This window comes from Canis lupus, chromosome 8 (assembly GCF_003254725.2).
Source record: "Canis lupus dingo isolate Sandy chromosome 8, ASM325472v2, whole genome shotgun sequence".
NCBI lineage: Eukaryota > Metazoa > Chordata > Mammalia > Carnivora > Canidae > Canis > Canis lupus.
Window position 1 is genome coordinate 48371581 of NC_064250.1, and position 19389 is coordinate 48390969.

At 41.7% G+C, this 19389-nt stretch overlaps 1 protein-coding gene across 1 annotated transcript in view; it reads right to left on the reverse strand.

Annotated features, from left to right (window-relative positions):
• The window catches only part of TMED10 (transmembrane p24 trafficking protein 10), a 35809-nt gene extending 23481 nt beyond the window's left edge, over positions 1-12328 (reverse strand). The window contains exon 1 of the mRNA XM_025442703.3: positions 12043-12328. Coding sequence (XP_025298488.1) covers positions 12043-12267 — 225 coding nt within the window. The 5' untranslated portion in view covers positions 12268-12328. The remainder of the gene's footprint in view (positions 1-12042) is intronic.
• Positions 12329-19389: the final 7061 nt, after the last annotated feature.

Here is a 19389-nt window from a genome sequence, read left to right on the forward strand (position 1 = left end):
GCTCTGGTTCTCTGCCCTAATTTAGCACTACAATCTCTCTCTCCATCCCACTCCCTTGCTTACTCCTCACAGAATTCCCAGACTTACTAAAATTGCAAGAAGCCTGGGACAACTTTCGGTCACTTGTTGAAACAAGTTAAAAAAAAAAAAAAAAAAGGTCAGGAAGAGAGGTCTTAAAAATAATACTATCTACCCAGACCTCCATTTCTTATACCATTTTCCAATAAAAGGAACCAGAAAAAAAAAAAAAAAGAAAGAAAGAAAAGAAAAAGAAAGAATGAAAAAGAAAAAAAAAAGGAACCAGAAATTCTTGGAGAAATGGTTGGTCCTAGGACTGGGGCAGAAAGTTATACAAGTTAAGCCTGCAGCATTTTGTAATGCCAGAAAGTACGAATGTTCTCAAAAACAAAACAAAAAACAGGAATGAGGGCATGTCCAAGGGACGGAGAAGCCAAATGAAAGAGCACCCAATGGCCAAGGCTGAAACAAGCTGAGCAACAAAATATACTGGTATTGGGCTGTAATCAAAGTAAAAGTATAGGGTATCTGGATGGCTGAGTGGTTGAGCATTTGGCTTTGGCTCAGGTCCTGATCCCAGGGTCGTGGAATTGAGTCCTGCAACAGGCTCACCGCAGGGAGCCTGCTTCTCCCTCTGCCTACGTCTCTCCCTCTCTCTGTCTCTCATGAATAATTAAAATCTTAAAATTACAAAAAAAAGAAGTATAAAAAGAATATCCATGAATCCAAACTGATAAAAAGAATTAAACAAATGAAGGAGAAGAAACAAATCCCTCCCATGCAGAAGACTCAAATAATTTACGAAGAAAACAGTGCCCTCAAGAAGATTGAGACTGAGCATAACTCCCCGCTCCTGAACTGTGGGCTGTACATAGTGATTTCCTTCCAAAAGCATAGTATGGAAAGGGAGAAAAAAGTAACTTACCTTGGAAAAACCTAACAACTACTCAGCCAGATAATCAAGGTCAATAGCAGCAACAATGATAAATCATGTTGACAGTACGCTCCCTTAATATGATATAATGAAAAATGGCACTTTACCTCTGTGAGCTTCCTCTCCCAAATTCATAATCCCAGTTTTACCATTAGGAAAACATCAGACAAATCCCAATTAGAGGGGCATCCTACAAAATACTTGACTAATACTCCTCTAAATTCACAAGGTCATCCAAAACAAGTCTGAGAAACTGCCATAATCTAGAGGAGCCCAAAGAAACATGACTAAATGTAACATATTCTGGATGGGATCCTGGAACAGAAAAAAGAACACCAGGTGAAAACTAAGGAAAGTTGAGTAAGTATGGACTTTAGTCGATAACAACATACAAATACTGGTTGATGCACTGTGACAAATATGTAAATGTTAATTAACAATAGGGGAAACTGTAGAGAATACGAGAGCTGTACTATCTTCACTGTTTTTCTGCAAATCTAAAACTGTTCTCAAATTAAAAGTTCGTTTAAAAAAATACTATTCAGGGCACCTCGGTGGCTCAGTTAGTTAAGCATCTGCCTTCAGCTCAGGTCATGATTCCAGGGTCCTAAGATAATAGGGCCCCTGCATCCGGCTCCCTACTCAGCAGGGAGTCTGCTTCTCCTCTCCTCCTTGCTCATGCTCTCTCTTGCTATCTCTGTCACTCTCTCAAATAAATAAAATAATAAAATAAAATAAAATAATAAAATACATTAATTAGAAAGATGAATTCAAATGCATATATACACACATCTCTCCAGATTCTGAAGAAATTTAGTCTATGCAGAGCCAAGCATGCATTAAGCATCTTTTTTAAAAAATTATATTTTAAAAAAGAGTTTATTTGGTGAGATCACGTGAAAGCATGGGGAGGGGCACAGAGAGAGGGAGAGAGAAATCTCAAGCAGACTCTGCACTGAGCACAGAGCCTAATGCAGGGCTAGAGTCCAATGCAGGGCTCAATCTCACGACTGTGAGATTATGACCTGCACCAAAATCAAGAGTTGGAGGCTTAGCAAACTGAGCCACCCAGGTGCCCTGCATTAAGCATTTTCACAAACTTTTTTGAGGTATATACAAAGAGTTATTTTGGACCAAGTCTACACCTATTCTGTAAAATAACATATGGTGTATGAGAAAGGTGGCAAGTCTGTCTTTCTATTGGCAAAGGTCACACACTGGTTTCATTTACGGACTCAGCTCCATACCCCACAAGTCTAAGAAAATGTTAAAAAATAAAAAACAAAAACCCCCACTTCTTTTCCAGGAGGGCTACCATAGCAGGAGAGGTCAATTAGCTTGCAATTTTGGTGTAGCTGGTGAAAATCTGAAAATGTAATTTCCTTCAAATAGGCTCCTCCTTGCACTGTCTTCCTCAGGTTTACAATCAGTGTGTGGTATAAAGTTTGAGTATGCAATGTGTACATATTATTTCATGGGTAGCAATCACCCTTTGTAGCTCCAAAATGACTAACTCAGGAATTGAGAAATATCAGGTCCCTTGTAGAAACTCTGTACCCTGATAAAAATGAACTGAAACAGAAATACCTATTCTCTTCCCCCTTTGAGAGACATTACAGCATAACAGACTGAATATGCTAGAGTCACATCTCAGGTCTGTGTTCAAATCACAATTGTGCCACTTACTAGCTATATAGTTTTGGGCATATTCCTTAACCTTTCTGTTCCTCATACGTAAAATAAGGATGACAGCACATACTTTATGAGGTTATTGTGAGGATTAAATTTAATATAGGTAAAGTGCATGGAATAGTGTCTGGCACATGGCTACACTCATTAAGTGTTACTATTATTGTCACTGTTGTTAGCATTATTTTTTTTTTTTTTTTTTTTGTGATAGTCACAGAGAGAGAGAGAGAGAATGAGGCAGAGACACAGGCAGAGGGAGAAGCAGGCTCCAGGCACCGGGAGCCCGACGTGGGATTCAATCCCGGGTCTCCAGGATCGCGCCCTGGGCCAAAGGCAGGCGCCAAACCGCTGCGCCACCCAGGGATCCCTGTTGTTAGCATTATTATGATAACTACTTATTAGTAACAACTCAGAACTCCATAAACATTTAGGTTACTAACCATACTTCCAACCTAATAGTGCTAGTGGATGGCAAACTACATAAAATACACTACACTGACTAAACCCAGGGATAGTAAGGGCCAAATGGTTACTGCATGGAAACAGAAAAAGACAAAAAAGTAAACTCTCAAAGCAGCAGTAGCAGCAAGATTTAGAAACTGAAGGGATACAAAATGTCTAACCAAGCAGGTATTCAATGACATCTTTTAGTTGCTAAGAAGGGATAGTAAGAAATACAAGGACTCCAGCAATTCCTGCATGCGTTTTTTAACAAAGTAATAAACTACATGTAAAACCCAACACCGGGGGAGAGAAGGGGTATTGTATGTGTATGATTAGGGGCTGTAGGTCTATATCCTTCTTCTGGTAAAAGTTAACCAGTGAATCTTGAGCCATGGGGTCTATTACCCTAAGACATAAAAAAGGAGAAAGACCACGAATCACTGAAGATGCTGTAGTTTTAAACTAGAAAAACAGTACAGTAGTCTCCCCTTATGCTTGGTTTCACTTTCTGTGTTTCCAGTTACCTGCAGTCCGCTGCGGTACAGAAGCAGATGATCCTCCTTCAGATATATGTTCAGAAGATCAATAGTAGCCTAATACTACTTCACAATGTCTATGTTCTTCACTTCATCTCATCACATAGACATTTCAACATCTCACATCATCACAAGAAGAAAGGTAAGCTACCACAAGTCACCACTGTTTTCAAACTTGAACACAGGTAACTGATGGCCTAGATGCTATATATAAGGGGCGTAAAATGAATTTACCCTGATCTTTCAAACAAGAGCAAGTACTAACAAGTCTACCAATTGCATCCCTGAAATCAAAGGATCACATCTAGATTATATCCAGAACAAAGTCCAATTTAGAAAGGCCACAAGTAGTATTTAACAATGCTAAATTCTTTCAAATTTCCAACACAATTCTATAATGACATAGCATAGCACAAAGGAATTGCTAGAGGCGGCTTGTAGAAGTGTTGACAACTTGGGGCACCTGGGTGGCTCAGTAGGTTAAACATCTGACTCTTGGTTTCAGATTGTGATCTCAGGGTCCTGAGAATGAGCTACATCAGGCTCCGCACTCAGTGGGGAGTCTTATTGAGATTCTCTCCCTCTCTCTCTGCCTATACCCCAAAAAAATAATAAATTAATAAACAAAATCTTAAAAAAAGAGAGAGAAGTGTTCAAACCTAGAAATGGACAATTTCTAGGCACTGGATGTGGTAATGGATAGATGCTCTATTCCTGCTTCTATCAACATTCTACATTAACTCAACATAGGCAACACGTCATGCTTGACTGGGTGGGGGAAGGGGGAGGAGTTGTGGGGAAGAAAGGAAGAAAGAGAGGGAGGAAGGGAGGGGAATGAGAACGAAAGACCAGTTGCTGCCCTAACAATATGACTGCGGGGGTGAAGCCAGATCAAATGTTTTTTTTCATACTGTTCCAAAGTTATTTACGGTAAAAACCTCCAGCGTGACCCTTTAAGGGACAAACAAAGCCTTGTTCTTTCTTAACAACTAGTCCCTTGATTTCCCACACATTACGTTGAACAATGAGATTGGGGGCACAGGATTAAGCAGATGACATCAACCTCCCTCAAGTCGGAGGCTTGTTTGGGAGCCCAAATTCTGGTCTGTGGCCAGCTAGCTGATTTCACAGAGGGCTCTACTGTCCAGACTGCCAGGCTGAGTTACGTATATGGGGGCAATGGCTCAGATCAACCACCAGTCAGCAATTCACGTAAGAGACAGCATAGAAGTCACTGTACTCTGTTGGATTACCTTCATAAATCTGTTCCATTTTCCTAGAAACTAGGCTCAGTCTTCAGAAGTCATCATAAAGACATGGCATAGCAATTTCCATTTCTAAGCAGCCCTCTTCTCTAGGTCAGTTCAAAAGAGAAGGCTGCAGATAGCTGTTCACTAAGAGAGATATAAATGAAATAGCATACTGTTTAACTTTTACAGAGAAAGAAACACAAGATCAGAAATCTTGTATATAGGGGATCCCTGGGTGGCTCAGCGGTTTAGCGTCTGCCTTTGGCCCAGGGCACGATCCTGGAGTCCCGGGATGGAGTCCCACATCAGGCTCCGGCAAGGAGCCTGCTTCTCCCTCCTCCTGTGTCTCTGCCTCTCTCTCTCTGTCTATCATAAATAAATAAATAAATCTTAAAAAAAAAATCTTGTATATAATAGAAAAAGAAACTACCCTTTAATACTATTAAATGTAAAACTACCTATTTATTGTACTGTTTCTAACCCATTGGACAAAAGTCACACCAAATGTCAATTTGAAAAAGACAGATTTTCCCCAACAGAAGAAGATCAGCCCTCACTACAGATGCCAGTAATAAACTGAAATAACTGTTCTAAATAAAAGAATCTCAAAACTATAGCATATATGTGTATGCACATACACACAATCCTTCCATAACTTTCAATGGGAAAAAAAAAAAAAGTTTAAAGCCAATGGTTTCCCAGCTGCCAAGATATTCCTTGGTAAATTTTAGGCTTGAATTGTGATAGGCCTAGGACTCAATGCTGAACTCTTCAAATGATTTGTTTGGCCTTCTATAAGCCAGTTGGGAAGACTGGCACCAAATATCCAATGAAAAATAATTGCATTTAATAAAATGAACTGTTAATTAGTATTAGCCCTCTTGAAAAATTACAATGAAAAAGTCACTGATAAGATTATTTGGAAGAGGCTGAAAAATCATAAATCATTTCAATTATTACCATTAAGCTTTCTTTCCTTTTGGGTGATGATTAGGACAATTGCTCACAACTGCTTTTCTCTCTCTACAATCTATTTCTAAAGGATAAATTGCCCTTAGGCAACAACTCATCTCATCCCCTAAACCTAATTCATCCTCTAATTTCCAAAATTAACAAGCATTCTAAATAATAAATGGTACTGGAGCTTATTAAAATATCATGATATAATCTAGTCTTAATTAAAATGTGGTTTTCAATTAAAAAATCAACAGTTGAAATTCTAAATCCCTACAACAGGCTTTTTATTATGCACCTGAAGCAATGAAAAAATTTCCATAGTCACTAAAATGATGAGTCAATACTTTCTGCTTCAATTTCATGTTGCAAAGTCTTTAAATCTGATACTACTTAGCCTGAGTTAGCCTCATTTTGTGAAAAGAACAGGGAAGGGTGGTATGGGATAAATTCCCTAGAAATCTCAACACAAAACACTTAATATAGTTCTGAAGCTGAAATCTTAGCAATAGAGTTCATCGTTTCAATCCATTCCTCTATTCAGAGAGGGCTTCCCTGACCAAATACTCTTTACCCTTCAGTCACTCTCTACCCACTACTGTTTGACTTTTGTTTTGTTTTGTTTTGTTGTTGTTGACTTTTCTTTATAGTACTTACCACTACCTGCAATTGTGTGCATTTTTTGAACTTGTCTTTGTTCCCCAGTGTAGCTTAAGGACCTTGTCTGCTATTTATCCCCATTTCCCTACCTAGGTCTGGCATATACTAAATATTAAAATATTTATTGCATAAATAGGAGAATCAACAAAATCCTCAGAACTCTTCTCATTATAATATACTTTATCAGGTCACTGCAATGACAAAAGACAGAGGAGTGAAACTAGCAATTCAATTTTCATTTAGTAGAGAAGAAAACAAGAGTACTAATATATTTGACCCATCCCCAGAATAATAAAGAACCACCTCAATTAGTCCTTCCAGCAAATAATTCTATGAGATCTATCATCCCCATCTTATAGATCAGGGACCCAAGGACAAGAGTTAAGTAATTCCCTCAAGAGCATACACCCTTTAAGTGGCGAAGCCGCTGAGATTTGAACTCAAATTTGTCTGACTCCAGATCCAGGTTCCTCCCAAAACACTTCTATTTAATAAGAACTGCTATTTAATGAGGTTAATATATTTAACTCAGTTACAACAATGTGTACACAGTACATTAACCTTACGACACAATGATGAATGAGATCTTAATGACTGCACAAAGTAAGTACCATACTATATCAAAAGTGCCATGTCAAATACGTTACAATGGAAACACACGGGTTTACAGGTAAACACCAGTCCAGATTAAGAGAACACTATATTCAAGGAACTGCATGGGGTTCAGTATGGTGAGAGTCAGGAGTGAGAGTAAAGTGAAGAGGAAGAAAGAGTAGGAAAAAATGAGAGATAAGGCTAGGACACTGCCAATTCATTTGTTCATTAACTCTTTATGTTGAAGTCTACTATGTACTATGTGCCAGGCACCGTATTAGAGACACAAATTTCAATGGTGAGACATAGTCTCTGTTCAACTACATTTACAAAAATCCTTATAAGAGAGAATGCCTTATTCAGAGTGACAATGAAACATCAAGTCCAGCTGGCTAGATTTTGCACGTCAGAAAGCCTCCAGCCCCCCCCCCGCCTTTAACCTCAATCCAAATGCTGCTTGAACCAAAGGTGGACAGATGACCAAAGAGAAGACAATCAATAGGCTATAAGAAAACTAGAATGTGACCTGGCATATAAAAAGAGCTAAACCAATCAGATTCTCTTACTAAAGAGGTGTACTTCAGAAGTAAAAATGACATACAAAGAGAATCCTCAAGCACAGTCTGGGACACAAGTGATCAAAAGTTAAGAGAAAGTGATGAGATGCTACAAAAAAGGTTGCAAATTATGATAAGGGACTGGACTGAGCCCACAAGTATTCTGTGGCCTGTATATTACATTTTTTTAAGATTTATTTATTCATGAGAAAGAGAGAGAAGCAGAGACACAGGCAGAGGAACAAGCAGGCTCCCTGTGGGGAGCCTGATGCAGGACTCGATCCCAGGACCCCGGGATCACGACCTGAGCCAAAGGCAGACGTTCAACCACTGAGGTACCCAGTATATTAATTTTGTTTTAAATGACACCTAGCTATGGTCTTTAAAATACTATTCCCCAGAAAATGGACCAGAACTCCTTGAAGGAATAGTTGCTTCCAGGTCAAGGGTTGGACATACAAAAGATGAGCCCAGGATACCTTGTTCCACAAAACAGGAAGCTATCAAATCCTAATGGGATTGTGCCAAAAGGGTACAGGAGTCAAAGAGACATGTGAGTATAAAGAAATAACACAACTGATACAATGACTCTAAAAATGGAAATAACAAAAAAATGCTTTCAGTGTAATACTTAAAATAAAAACCTGGGGCACCTGGGTGGCTTAGTCAGTTAAGTGATCGACTCTTGAGATCAAGCCCTGTGTAAACCTCTGCCCTCAGTGGGTAATGTTTCTCTCCCTCTCCCTATCCCCTAGCTCATTCTCTAAATATAAATAAATAAATCTTTTTAAAAAGATTTTATTTATTTATTTGAGAGAGAGTGCACGCTTGCATGCACACACACAGAGGGGAAAGGGAGAAGAAGGCTCCTCACTAAGTAAGAAGCCCAATGCAGGACTCGATTCCAGGATGCTGGGATCATGACCTGAGCCTGAGGCAGACACTTCACCTACTGAGCCACTCAGGTGTCACTAAATAAATCTTTTAAAAAACAGAACAAAACCTTCTTTGGACTACACTGGAAATGACAAGGGCAACAATCTCTTACTCTGAAAATTGTCAAAAGAAAGACTGAATTTGGGCAGCCCGGGTGGCTCAGCGGTTTGGTGCCACCTTCAGCCCAATAGGGTCCCACGTCGGGCTCCCTGCATGGAACCTGCTTCTCCCTCTCCGTCTCTCAAGAATAAATAAATAAAATCTTAAAAAAAAAAAAAAAAAAAAAAGACTGAATTTTATGTTCATCCTATAAATTTTAGGGTAATCCAATGGTCTTAAAAACTGATGAGGGCAGCCTGGGTGGCTCAGCGGTTTGGCACCACCTTCAGCCCAGGGCCTGATCCTGGAGACCCAGGATGGAGTCCCACGTCGGGCTCCCTGCATGGAGCCTGCTTCTCCCTCTGCCTGTGTCTCTGCCTCTCTCTGTGTGTCCCTCATGAATAAATAAATTTAAAAAGAAAAATTTGATGGGGTCCTGGGTGGCTCAATTGGTTAAGTGGCTGTCTTCCGCTCAGGTCATGATCCCAGGTTGAGCCCCATATCAAGCTTCCTGCTCCGCAGTCTGCTTCTCCCTTTCCCACTGCCCCTCCCCCCATTGTTCGTGAGCATGCGTTCTCTCACACTCTCTCTCTTCCCTCATATTAGTAAATGAGATCTTTAAAAAACATTTTTTTTTAATTTGATGAATTCTTTAAGAATTCTAGCTAACGGGTACCTGAGTGGCTCAGTTAGTTAAGCATCTGCCTTCAGCTGAGGTCATGGTCTCTAGGTCCTAGGATCAAGCCCCACCTCAGGCACTCTGCTCAGCCTGAATATGAATTGAGTATACTAGTGGCATTATTGTTAGTTTTGCAAAGTGTGATTATAGACACTTAACGCTGTGATTACACTCATATGTTTAAAGAGATTCATGCCGAAGCAGGCAAGATTGAAATAGTATAATATTCGGGATTTACTTTAAAACAATTTAGCATAGGGACACCTGGGTGGCTCAGTGGGTTGAGTGTCTGTCTGCCTTTGGCTTAAGGCGTGATCCCAGAGTCTTGGGATCGAGTCCCACATCGGGCTTCCTGCATGGAGCCTGCTTCTCCCTCTGCCTATGTCTCTGCCTCTTTCTCTCTGTCTCATGAACGAATGGAATCTTTAAAAAATAGTAATAATAAAACAATTTAGCCTAACATGTGAAGGGGGAGCCAGTTTCAATGAAAAAAGTATGGCAACATCTTGATAATTTCTGAATCTGGGTACTGTATTTACAGTGGACTGACTGTACACTTCTCTACTAAACTGCCAACAAACCAGGGGCACCTGGCTGGCTCGGTCAGTAGAGCATGTGACTCTTGATCTTAGAGTTCTAAGTTCAAGCCCCATGTGGGCAACAAACTTACTTAAGAAAACACTGTGAACAAACCAATGCCAAAGCCAATTTGAATTAGTGATATTTAAAAATCAGTAGCTTTCACATCAAAATCTAGATTTCTAACTTCATATGAAAAATTAAATGTGGCAACAAGGCCTACATCAAGAGATGAGTACTGGCTACTCCAAATTAACAGTTTCTACTACTCCCAGTTATCCCCCATTAACCATCACTGCTGCTGTTTTTAATCCTATCTGGCCCAATTCATTCATTTACGTTGCCTCCTGGGCATTGGGATTAGGACCCCAAGTCGTTCAACTAAGCTGGCTAGAAGCATGAGAACAGAGCGGACCTAGGGAGCGCAACCGAGGGATAGTAAAATGCTAATAAGTAGATGTACAGACTCCTGCTATTGAGGTCTCTCCAACAGCCCTGGAGACAGATGTAATTCTCACGAGGCCCTAAAGCTACACTATGTTTCCTGTGTAAGTACTTAGTAGAAGCAAGGCCATATGCCTGATATTCTGGAAAATATGAACATGAAAATTACTCTTGCCCTCGGGATACTAATAGTCTGGTAAGATATAAGGACAAACAGCTACAATGTAAGATGAAAATACGTGCGTTTAAGGTACTGTTCAGGGTGGCTCATATAAAATGCAAAGTGGGGAGTGACAAAGTATATAAAGCTTCAGAAGCAGATCATAAAGAGTCCTACAGAGCATGTTGGGAAATTTAAACTTTATCAGATGAGCAACAGTGAGCCACTGAAGGGCTTCAAAATATAAATACAAATCAGAGGGGGCAACACTGGAAGTGAGAGCAGTCTCCCTCCTTGCTGAAATTCTCTTATTCTATGCACTACATCCCTTGAGGTGCTAGCAGCATGACCCCCAAAACGTTGCGTCTAAGCCTCTAAAATTACACAATCATAGCTTTCTTGGTTAGCCAGAAGCTTGGTACCTGAAGGAAATAATAAAAGAAAGGGTCACTGAACAACACCCCTAAAAACAGTTTATATCTCCCAAAGAAAGTCTAAATAAATTGCATCTGTTACTACTTCTGGGTTTCAATATCTTAAACATAAATTATAGTCTTATCTACCTGAAGCTCTATTAAAAAGTAAAAATATTTTTTTTTCCTATTTTGTCTAAGACCCATTTTTGTTAAAAAAACAAAAACAAAAACAAGAGCTAACTGCGAATAAATAAAGCACAATCAAATCTTGACTGAGATCGTGTTACAGCAACGTTTCAAAGATCTGGCTGGTCATCCTAAGGGGAAAATAGGGCCAAATTGGCATTATAGTAGTAGCTGTCACCACGCAGGAGGGTCGCTGAAATTTACATAAAAATAGGCCAGCTTCAGACTCTGGGGTACCATAAAAGAAAGTCATTACAAGGTGAGATCACCATTTTGCGATCGACTTTTATCATTCACAGGAACGACGATAATCAGGGAGAATATAAAATTGCAGTGCTTTTCTTTCACCTTAATTAACTCCCGCACTAAGGATTCCAGCTCTGACATCGATTTATTCTACACCCCTCTGAGCCTCCGTTTGCTCACGTGCAACACGAAGCCAACAGTACCTACTTCACAGAGTAGGAACCAAATGGTATCAAGTGGCACAGGACCTGACGCACAGCCAAGGCTCGACACAGCAGGTCTTATTATTCACAATGAGCTTCAGCCGCACCACGGTTTTCCTACAGTCACCAGTTTGTCTCAAGATGCCAATCCCCACCTACACGCAACACCCAAGGACTTCTTGGGGAGACAAGCCACAGTTCAAGATACCGAAGGCCGAACCCCGTAGCGGGCGCCGACCCCGCGGCCGCGCGGTCCTGGCGAGGGTTCCCGGCCCCGCCCCGCCCACGCCAAGCGGCGGGGGCGAGGGGCGGTCTCCACAGCGCGCCCTCAACGCTGCCAGGAGGCCCGGCCGCCCTCCAGGCCTCCGCCCGCCCGCCCGCTCCCCTCCCCTCCCCATCCTCAGCCTCCCCTCGTCGGCGCCTACGGGCTTCCCGGCCCGCGCCGCCCACTGCCGCACCTTGAGGTGGGTGCGCAGGCCGCCAGCGCCCCCAGACTGGTCGGTGATCTCGTACGCGCCCGTCACCAGCAGGTCCTTGTGGATCTCCTCTCGGAGGCACTTGCGGGAGTTAACGGGCAGATGGAAGGAGATGGCAAGCACCGAGGCGGGGCCGAACAGCAATAAAAGCAGCAGCGCTGACGGACAAGGGCCACGCGGAGCTTGTGGGCCAGACAAGCCAGACATGGTGCCGGAGACTGTTCACCTCCTCGGGCCTCGACCGCGCCGGAACCGGGAGGGCCCACGTGACTCACCTCTGACCTAATGCCGTGGGCGCCATTTTGGAGACTGGCAAATGGTGGCGGGGAAGGATAGATGGTAACTCTTTTGAAAGGGAAGAAAGGATACGATACCACGTAGTGGCCACAAGTTAAAGTGCTTAAATAAGACTTTCTAGAAGTTAACCGCAGACGCTTTATTTTTGTCAAGCTTAGCGATTGCTCACCCGGCCGTAGCAAGTATGGGCAGCCCCGGAAGTAATTCTCCTTTAACTTCCGGAAGTAGTACCGGAGAGTTTTTAAGGTCGGTGATACCATAGCAACGAAGCCCCAATAGGAAACAGCCACAAGGCCCTTCTTTGGGCCCACCCACCAGCGGCTCTGGCGCTCCAGGCGAGGCAGAGGTGCAGTCCCAGCGCCTTGCAGCCTCAGTGACAACTGGGACATTGAGCACTTAAGAAGGAAACTTTGAGAGATTGAGGGGAGAGATTCCAATTGGCTAGTAGGAGAGCAGTGCCAGTATCTCAGATTAGGTGTACGGGTCACCTGGTGAATGTGGGCTAGGCGGCGTCCAGTTAGTTCATGCACCTGAGCAGTTTTGGGCTGGAGGGATGGCTCTCTGAATGTGCATCTTGTTTGGTAAACCTTAGGTGCCTACTATGTTAGGTAATATTCAAACTAAATTTGGGTTCTGTATTTCTTTTAAGATTTTATTTTTAAATAATCTCTGAGTCCAGGGTGGCGCTGGAACCCACAACTCTGAGGTCAGGGGTTACATGCTCCACCCACTGAGCCAGGCAGGTGCCCCTGTATTTTGTATTTAAATTGAATAAAACACAATGATTTAGTTCAGTCTGAGAGATGGAGCTAATGCAGTTGACCAAATAAGCGCTGTCAATTATTTGTGTGTTTTAAATGCATAAACACCTTAGGGATCAAATAGGCTAGTCTGTAGTAAGTAAATTTACACCATAATCATTCATGTGTTCCTTTAACAAATATTCATTGAGTACCTACTATGTGCTGGACATTATACTATCCATGAATACCAACATGTATTGATTTAACAAATCACTATCGCTACCAAATATTCAGGGCTGAAGAAAATGTGAAAATGAAAAAGGAATAGCCTATGTTTAGAATCATCTACTTTGATTAGCGTTCATTGAGCATTTACAGAAATACCCAGAAGATGGACTATCTGCTTTTAGCAATTTAAATGATTGTTCAGTATTTAATCACTCCTTTCAGTCCACCTGAAACTGGAACTGAAGTCCCACAAGCAAAATAAAAACAAACATAAAGGAGCTGTAAAGCATTTTAAAATTTGGCAAATGTCATATAATAATTATTTTATGAGGTGTCCATTTAGAAACATTTAGTTTGATTATTTTATCCCTGATCTAAGATAAGATTGCTAATCTACTACTCAGTACTCAGTATATCCTGATAATTTGCATTGGCCTTTTCCCTGCCTGTGCTGACCATTAACCAAAGATTTGCAACCCATAAAATCCTGGGTCTGTGTTATGTGTGTGTGTGTGTGTGTGTGTGTGTTTTAATTCTATCTTACATTTATATAATAACTTACATGTTTTTAAATATCTTCACATAATTACCTCACTTGACATTTTCAAACACCATAGGCTGGGCAAGTCTGTTCATTTTATAGATCAGGGAAACTGAAGTCCTGAGAGGCCAAAGAGCTTTTATACCCCAAATCCCATTGTATAAATGTGACACAGTCTGGGCGCCTGGGTGGCTCAGTTGATTAAGCATCTGACTTCAGCTCAGGTCTTGATGGGATGGAGCCCAGAGTTTGGCTCCATGCTCAGCAGGGGGTCTGCTTGTCCCTCTCCTGCTGTGCCTACCCCTGCTTGTGCTGGCTCTGGCTCTGGCTCAAATAAATAAATCTTTAAAAAAAAAAAAAAGACAAAGTCAGAGCCTGTGCCTTCTTCAGGAAGGTGCTATTATTATTTTACAGATAAAGAAACTGAGACTTCGAGAAACTGATTTACTGTCCTAAGTCTCAGCCCACGTGTGCTTTCTTGTCCTATATTCTCATTTATCCTGCCTCCACCTATTTCCTGTTCCCATTCTCTCCTTCATATTTTTCCCATATTTTTAGCACTCACCACTGTTGTTTCTTCTTCTTCTTCTTCTTCTTCTTCTTCTTCTTCTTCTTCTTCTTTTTCTATTAGAGACACACAGAGAGAGAAACAGGCAGAGGGAGAAGCAGGCTCCATGCAGGGAGCCCGACATGGGACTCGATCCTGGGTCTCCAGGATCAGGCCCTGGGCTGAAGGCGGCGCTAAACCGCTAAGCCACTGAGGCTGCCCTCACCACTATTTTATACAGGATACCTTTTACTTATTTATTAACCTGTGTCCCTAGTTAGGATATCTTTTTTGTGACAGGCAGAGATTTTGTCTATTTTGTTCACTGCTTTATCTTCTGAATCTAAAATAGGGCCTGGCCTATAATAAATTATGGCTCAGTAAATGCAAGATTGATTCCTTAGCTCCTAGCCCAAGGACTAATGGCAAATTCTTTCCATGATTCCTTAGCTGTTTTCACACTAATTTATTTAATCCATACTGTATCTAGAGTGTAGGTGTGATTTCAGTTTTACCAAGAAAATGGATATCTTTTTATTAATTAAAAAATGTGTTATTATCTCCATATAAAAACATAGAAGGGCACCTGAGTGGCTCAGTGGTTGAGCGTCTGCCTTTGGCTCAGGTCATGATCCTGGGGTCCTGGGATCAAATCCCACATCAGGCCCCCTGCAGGAAGCCTACTTCTCCCTCTGCCTATGTTTCTGCCTCTCTCTCTCTCTGGGTGTCTCTCATGAATAAATAAATAAAATCTTAAAAAAAAAAAAGCATAGAAAAAAAAATCCAAAACTGTTCTCCCCTCTGTACTGTGGACTTAGAGGGTGGAGAAGATACTCCTGGGGAGCCCAGACTTCAACTTCTGCATCTATGTTAAAGAAGTGTTATTTTACATCTGTTGTGGGGAGTAGAGATCAAATGGAAAGTGTCCCACAACCAGAAAAAATTTTTTCTTCTTAGCCTCACGGCCTCTGCCATCCCATCAGCCTGAAACTTCCCCAGCCAGACTCAGGTTCCCAAGAATCCTGAGGCTCCCCAGGCCTCTGGAGGTGAACAGATGTCACTAGGACACACTTTTTTTTTTTTTTTAATTTTTATTTATTTATAATAGTCACAGAGAGAGAGAGAGAGAGAGGCAGAGACACAGGCAGAGGGAGAAGCAGGCTCCATGCACCGGGAGCCTGACGTGGGATTCAATCCCAGGTCTCCAGGATCGCGCCCTGGGCCAAAGGCAGGCGCCAAACCGCTGCGCCACCCAGGGATCCCCAGAAGCTCTTATTAATCTGCATTTGGGGGTGCCTGGTAGCTCAGTTAGTTAAGTGTCTGCCTTCAGCTCAGGTCATAAGGATTGAGGGCCTGGGATTGAGCCTTGAGCCCTCCAAGCCCTCCACAGTCTCTGCAGTCTCACAGTCTCCGGCTCCCTGCTCAATGGGGAGTCTGCTTCTCCCTCTCCCTCTTCCTGCTGCTCCCCCTGCTTGTGCTCTCTGTTTCTCTGTCAAATAAATAATTTTTTTTTAAATCTGCATTTATAATAAACTTGCTGGGCCATTCTGTGGCCAGTGCTTCCGCCTTCTGCCTTCTCCAGGCCTCCTTAACTGGCCTAATCCCCCAGTGTGGCTTAGGGCTCCTCGCTCCAATGCAGAAGCAGTCAAGAATTCCTAACTCGATGTCTCTGCCCATTCGTGTGTACAGTCCCACTCACAGTGTGTATTTAAACAGCTAAAACAAGATGGGTTCTGTGAAGATACAAAAGACTCTTTTGGAGAGCAATTTGGCAATATTTGTCATGTGTCATGCTCTTTGACCCAGAGAGTGATTCCAAGGATTACTATGGGTCCTCTAATTTCTACTGTCCCCCTGGACCTGTTCCTAGAACCTTTGTGCTGCACTTGGGGGTGATCTCATCCAGTCCCATGACTTTAAATGCATCCATAGGCCGATAATTCCCAAATGTGGATTGCCAGCCCTGACCTCTCCTCTCAACTCCAGAATCTATATCAGGCTCCCTACTTGACATCTCCAAACTGGATGACTAATATGCAACTCACTTAACTCTTAATTTCCCCTCTCCCCCCACTCCCAAATCTGCTTCTTCCCCATCTCAGTAAATGGCACCACCTTCTACTTCTTCACTGAGGCCATCCTTGTTTCCTCTTTCTCTTACCCCCTCCCCACACTGAGCATCAGCATGTCCTACCCATTCTGTGTCCTAAATATATGACAATCAGTTTCTACTTCTCTCTAAGCCAAGGTTTGGCAAACTACTGCCCAGCTAGACAGGTCAATCCAGCATGCAAATTCCTGTTCTTGGACCACCCAAAACCTAAAATGTTTACTATGTGATCCCTTACAGAGTTTGCTTCTCTCACCTAGGCAAGAAAACAGCCTCTCTACTATTGTCTCTACTTCTATTCTTGCCCCCACTGTGCTCCTTAATACATTTTTAATGATTTTTCAAAAAAAAAAAAAAGTAGATCAGATCAATCAGAATAAAGCCCATATACCTTATCACAGCCCAAAAGGCCACTGTGGTCTGGCTCCTGCCTACCTTTCTAATCTCAATTTGTCCAGTGATCACTCCTTCCCACCACCCAACCACTCTCCTATCTATAGTCACATGGCAGCAAGGACTTTGTACCTACTGTCTACCTAGAGTGCTTTCTCCCAGATATTGTCCCAGGGACTCTGGACTCTGCAGGCTGCTCTTCATCATTCAGGTCCCAACTCCAATGTCTTCTCATAGAGAGCCCACCCTGCATAAGTAACACTGTCTCCAGCTTATTTACTGTCCCATGATCAAGTTTTATTATCTATAAAGCACACATTGCTATGTAAGAGTATCTTGATATTTTCTTTTCTTATTTATTATCACCTAGCCCTACAAGCATTTTACCTCTAAGAAAGCAAGGTCTTTGTGTTTGATATATCCCAAGGCCAGGTACAATATACTGTGTATACTGGGTGCTCAACAAATACTTGGTGAATGAATGAATGAATGAATGAATGAATACAACATGAAATAAAGCACTTAGCTCATCAACATAGAGCAATTGCTCAATAAATGTTAGTTCCTCTAGTATTTTAATTGCTGTTTTTCATATGGAGAAGCTGAGGTCCAAAACTATTAAGTGACTTGTCTCAAGCCATCCAATGAGTCAGTGTTGGAGTTGAGAATAGAAATGAGAGTTCCTCACTGCACACCAATTTTCAGACAATTGTCTGAAACCAGTTTTCAGTTGTCATTACATTTGATAAGACATGGCACTTTTTATTTAGTTCCTATTGAGAAGTTTTTAGATTCCTTTTCTCTATCCTCACTTATATTCATAATACAACTTTTGTGCTTGAGTGAATTTAAGTCTTCCAGAATGTCCCTGAAGATGTCAATAGTTGATGTGAAACCAGTAGCATCTATTAGCAACTCCCCTCAAGTCACTTATTTGAAAAAAAAAAAAAAAAAAAAAGATTTCTCTTCCTCTATAGATTCTCATGATGCTGAATTTTTACCTTCCTAGGTGGGAAACAAGAACCCCTCACCAACTGTCCATGAAAATTAATGCCCTTCATCAATGTTGTCTATAGAACATGCCAAGATAAACTATCAGGATCCTGCTGTCCATGTTACAGCCTATAAATCCTGATTGCCAGGATCAATATTTTAATAATATATGTGTCTAATTATATATGTGATCTGAGAGCACTAAGAAGTCTGGATTTAACAAAAAAAAATTATTAGGAAGAATTTTAGAGATGATGTAAGTAAAGGATATAAAATGTATCCACAAAGAGTAAGTTTCAGAAAGCTTAAAAGCCATCACATGAACCATCACCAATACCCACACACTCTGAGAGCAAACCAAAGTTGAAAAGGCCAACTCTGGGAGTTGAAGATGGGAGGCATCTTCTCTGCCCCATAAGCACTGTTTGTTTATGGAGAACACCAGCCTTAGAACCCAGTGCTGAGAGATGAAGTCCTGGTGTCCTGGAAGGCAAAATCTCAAGGCAAGAATGAGATAAAAAGAAATCCATTGGACAAGTTGGAATGTAAGAACCAAGAGAGAGAGAAAAAGAGCTGTGAAGATGGGACCCTAGGAGAGAAGGAATAGGGTCAAGGAGGTAAGATGGGGACTGCAGAGGCCCCTTGTTTACCTTATGTCTATAGCCACATTTGCTACAAAGAAGAAAAAAAGTATTGAGAAAGAAAGAAGAAATGGGAAAATTACTCAGTGCTTTGTGAAGTAGCCCCAGGGTTGAGACCCTCCAGAGGATTAACAGAGAGCCAAATGCATCTACCCCCAAACATTAGCTACATTCTGCATCTCGACACAGCCATCCTTGAAGCTTGTCCATATGCAGATCCTCAGTGGGTTTGGGATTGTTTCAAAAGTACTCTAAGATCTTAAAGCTGGGTGACCTGGATCTTAAAGCTACTGACACTGTTTCCAGGCTTCTTTCTTGATATTGAGAATGTTTTGGGTTTTCTCCCCAATGTCTTTTCTGATAGGCTACTAAGCAGTCAACATCTCGTGTCCACCATCATTAGCTGTCTCTGAAATCCACCAAAACCCATTCAAAGTCAACAAAAGCTCCAACTTGTAAGAGACATGGGCCATGCAGATGGGACAAAAGCACCAACTGCAGGAACCTTGATAATGCCCATATGACTTCCCCATCATTACTTAATTTGAATCACCTCTGCACCCTAGAATAATAAAAGTAGCTTTTTAAAAACTGCCAATGCCTAGGACCCACCTAGAACCCACCCTACACCTCTGAAAGCAGAATATCGGGGTATAATTCCTAGGAATAACATTATTTCAGTGGTTCCCTGACTTTACTGACTGCTGGAATCATCTGAAGATATTTTAAAAATGCTGATGCCAGACTCTCACCATCAGACAGTCTGATGTAAATGGTATGGGGTGTAGCCTGGGCATTGGGATTTTTAAAAACTTCTTTGGGACCCAACATGCATC